This window comes from Lactuca serriola, chromosome 6 (assembly GCF_051521515.1).
Source record: "Lactuca serriola cultivar US96UC23 chromosome 6, Lser_US96UC23_V15, whole genome shotgun sequence".
Classification (NCBI taxonomy): Eukaryota; Viridiplantae; Streptophyta; class Magnoliopsida; order Asterales; family Asteraceae; genus Lactuca; species Lactuca serriola.
This window is the reverse complement of record NC_136413.1, coordinates 117,102,553-117,106,803: the sequence shown is the minus strand read 5'-3', so window position 1 is coordinate 117,106,803 and position 4,251 is coordinate 117,102,553. Positions and strand designations below refer to the sequence as shown.

General features: G+C 36.2%; 1 protein-coding gene across 1 annotated transcript; it reads left to right on the top strand.

Annotated features, from left to right (window-relative positions):
• The first annotated feature begins 1,337 nt into the window (after window positions 1-1,337).
• LOC145060083 (uncharacterized) lies at window positions 1,338-2,784 on the top strand. The gene is made up of 6 exons (XM_079007808.1): window positions 1,338-1,549; window positions 1,633-1,773; window positions 1,905-2,012; window positions 2,084-2,153; window positions 2,242-2,340; window positions 2,620-2,784. The coding sequence occupies exons 1-6, from the start codon at window positions 1,338-1,340 to the stop codon at window positions 2,782-2,784; spliced, it is 795 nt and encodes a 264-aa protein (XP_078863934.1).
• Window positions 2,785-4,251: the final 1,467 nt, after the last annotated feature.

Genomic DNA, 4,251 nt, shown 5'->3' with positions numbered 1-4,251 from the left:
TGTTAATTGAATTTGTTATTCTTGATAATTTAGATGCAAGAAACCGGCAAGACGGAAGAGGAGATTGATAGGACACTGTTGTGGAAAAAAGCAAGAGAGTTGAAGACAGGAGGATACGAATCAGATGTCAAGATGATTATTGATAAAATTGTAAGTTTCATTGAACGCCAAATATATATAAAAAAATAACATTTGTCCCATTTTATTTTCTAACATTTGTCCCAATTTTTTTACAGGATGAGCTGTAGAAATTTGGAAGCTTTGGAGAGGTTACATACGGAACACATGATGTGCTTACAGAGGCCTTGGATACTCAGGAACAACGTGGGCATGTACGAGGGATGGGCAAATTTATAACGCCACAACAATACTTTTATTTACCCAATAATGTTAAGTATTACTTGGACATTGAGAACGAGAGGGTGGATAAACGAATCAACAAACTTGAAGATGACTTGGAGAAACTAAAAAGAGGTGTACTTAATGTTTCTGAAGCCGCAAGTTGCCAAGTAGGGGGCGTCATTGAAGATGTTGAAAAATAACCACGTGATGAATCACTTGTAAGTCCTTGAACACAATTATGAAAAATATATTCACAAAATTTTCTTTTTCTACAAACTAACATACTATATTTTGGTAGGATAATTCATGTCTTCTTGCGGTTGAATTTGCTGCAAATGTAGTCGCTAAAGGAACCATAATGAAGTATAGTGCATCGGATATTTTGAAAAATATTTGCATTATTACTATTTATATATTTTCATTTTTTAGAAGATTGGATCTTAATTATTTCTTCCGTTTATGTAACAGATGAAAACATTGAAGTTATGATGGAAACAAATTTTCAAGGAGAAGCTTTAATACCCATTTTACTTGAAGAGGAGTTCATTGTGAAGGTCAAAGATGCACTGGGACACATACTAAGTTGGCCTAGACACTTAGTTTTTCGATGCTCTGGCCTATTAATTTTCACGGATTTTCCCTTGGTTTTCTTATTTTTTCTAATATTTGAGTGAGTTCTTTTTCAACTTCAGTAAATGATTCTTGTTTCATTCTATATTTTTGATAATTTATATAGGGAAAAGTGGTGGGGAAACCTGTGACACCAGTGAAGAAACACGCAACACCACTGAAGGAAGGTGCAACACCTTTAAAAGAAGAAATAGGAAGTAATAAGAAAGAAAAGGGGACAGGAAAAATGGTTGATCATGAACAAAAAGAACCATGTGATGTGGAAGAAGTGGATGATATGGAAGAAGGGAATGGAATAGAAAAGAAGATAAAAAAAGTATGAGAAACAAAATGTGACCTTGCAAAGAAGGTGGAACTCAGCACAGATGAAGACAAGAATAAGGATTGAGAAGAGTAGTATTTTGAAAATGATTGCAATGATTGCTAATGGACCAGTTACGAAGATTGATTCTATAAAAGTGCAGAGTGAGAATGATCTTTTTGGGTACGATAGTTACACGTACTTAAATTGGGATGATTTTGAAGCAGTTCTTACAACGGATGAACTGACTGGTGCTATTATTGTGTCTTATATAATGTAAGTGCAAGAAATTTAATTTAAATATCATTGTGTCTTAAAACAAAATTTGTGTAATGAATTTAGTATTTGTATGATAACAGGGTACTGTTTAACAAAATGAAGTATGGCTCCCCAGAAAGAGATCATGAAATTTGCTTTGTGAACTCGGCATTAATTTCGCCAAGTACGCGTAAAGGGAAATCAAAGAATATTGACGATGCAAGCAGAGGTTTAGCAGATCGGTTGTCTAAAAGATAGGGCAATGACCTCATCTTTATGCCCTACAATCCCAGGTTTGATTTTGACATTTTATTTTGAAAATGACTACAATTATGTTTATTATATGACTTCATTTTGTTTGTGGTTTTTGTAGAAGACATTGGGTATTCGGTGTACTAGATATGAAATCGGATACTTGCTATTATCTTGATTCCTTGAGTTCTGCCAATTTCAATATGCAGTTGAAGCAAATTGTTGATTTGTAAGTAATATAAATTATCAAAGCATTTGATGTGAATACAATAAACACCTATTTGTTGATATTTTTAAAAGGGAAATGGTTTTGTACGCTACACAAAGTGGATCCTATAAAAGGGCTAAACTAAATTGGGTTAATGTTACGGTAAGCACTTAATTCCTTATTGAAATTGTAGTTTTTAACTTTATTTTTTGGATCAATTGCAATGATCATTTTATATGTAATTGTGTAGTGTCTAGTTCAGCCCGGAGGTACCGAATGTGGCTACTACATGCTAAGATTCATGAAGGAGATACTGGAAGAAGGAATTGAAGTGTTGGTCAAAGACAATGTAAGGATATAACATTCTACTTTCATTACTGTAATTTAATAGGAAAGGAATTGAAAAAAGGATCATTTTATGGCATCCTACTCTCACAATTATAATTGAAATATTAGCTTACATGAGAAAATAAAATGTGCTTTCATTCATTTGAAAGTACAATGCCCTATTAAGAAAGAATAATTTACATTTTATGCTTATTTGTTAAATATAGCAACTTACTGTTACAGAATATGTTAATATGCTAATTTTTATTAATAAAAACAATATCCAAATTTTTTTTCACAGATAGGGGATGGCAAAGTTGAGTACACAACTGATGATACCGATGAGATACATGAAGAATGGTTAGAGTTTGTTAAGGCTTCATTTATCGATGAATATGGTCTTTTGACAATGTATCCGCAAAACAATGTTATGGTTAACAGTGAAATGCTAGGTATTGTCTTTTGACATGTGTTGTAATACTAGGTAGTCTTTTGAAACACATTTACATGTTTTTGCTAACTTTTAGTAGTTAACTAGCAGCTGGAATTAATGACATGCAAATGATAGTAGATTTAATGATACGCATTGCGAGTCGTAAAAGCGCGTCGTAACGTTACGACACGCAATGGCGTGTCGTCTGCCTTTATGACAGGGCCTTTCTTGATACGCATTACGTGTCATAAACATGCGCGTCGTAAGGTTACGACACACAAATGCGTGTCGTCTTTATTTATGATAGGGCCTTTCTTTATACGCATTGCGCGTCATTACTGCGCGTCGTAAATGCGCAAATGCGCGTGGTCCTCCGTTATGATAGGTCCTTTCTTGACGCGCATTTACGCGTCGTCTGAGCGTTTTACGACGCGCATTGTGCGTTGTAAAAGGCTATATTTTCCAGTAGTGATCTAGTTACTAATTCTAGTATGTGTCGTGCCAATATGTTCAACTAAGTTTATTAAAATCTAGAACCGACTCGAATTTTGATGATTGTCACAATGACACTCCCTGTGGCTAATGCTATGTCATGGGAAGAACTCAAGGAAATGCTGTCACAGTCCAAAACTCTGACATTGATGCATACATCTCAAGGTTTGGTGAATTGTCACACTTTTGTCCAGGAATGATCACGTTTGAGGGGAAAAGATTGAAAGGTTTATTTGGAGATTGACCTCTCCAATCCAAGGAAATGTAATCGCAGCAAACCCTGGAACGTATGACAGTGCTAAATGGCTAGCCAAGAAGTTATATGACCATGGAAAAAAGAATGGTGCCAAAGCAGGAGAAGCTGAAGTTAAAAAGGAAGGTCATAACAAGAAAGGAAAGAACAACAAGTGAAAAGGGCCACAAAACTCAGAGTCATCAAAGAAGCAACAAACAATACCAGTCCACGCTGTTACTGCTCAGGTTACCTCAACACCACATGATCCAGCCTCATCCACCCCAACTGCTCCCAAACAATACTCACGGACCCTATCCAAGTAGGAGTTTTGATGTGATAATCGGCATGGATTGGTTAAGCCCCCATGATGCTAATATTATGTGTCCCGAGAAGGCTGTTCGCCTTCACCTTCCCAACCATGAAACCCTAGTAATCTATGGTGATAAACATGGAGCCAATCTTCGTCTTATCTCGTCCATCAAGGCACAAAAGTACCTGCACAAGAAAAACTATGCTTTCCTCGCTCATGTTGTGGATAAAACCAGAGAATAAGTAAACATTAAAGACATCCCAGTGGCATGTGACTTCCCGAATGTATATCCAGAAGACCTTTCAGGGATACCCCTAGTAAGGCAAGTCGAATTCCAAATCGACCTAATACTAGGAGCCACATCAATTGCCAAATCACCTTACAGGTTTGCTCCCACCGAAATGCAGGAATTATCCAGCCAACTAAGCGAGTTGTTGAGCAAAGCATTCATCCGACCAAGCTT

What these genes read in the sequence shown, in the direction of transcription:
- LOC145060083 (XM_079007808.1), top strand. Translation starts at nt 1,338, where the DNA reads ATGAAGACAAGAATAAGGATTGAGAAGAGTAGTATTTTGAAAATGATT. An exon ending in ATTATTGTGTCTTATATAAT is followed by an intron (nt 1,550 to 1,632) that starts GTAAGTGCAAGA and finishes GTATGATAACAG; the next exon opens with GGTACTGTTTAACAAAATGA. An exon ending in AGCAGAGGTTTAGCAGATCG is followed by an intron (nt 1,774 to 1,904) that starts GTTGTCTAAAAG and finishes TGGTTTTTGTAG; the next exon opens with AAGACATTGGGTATTCGGTG.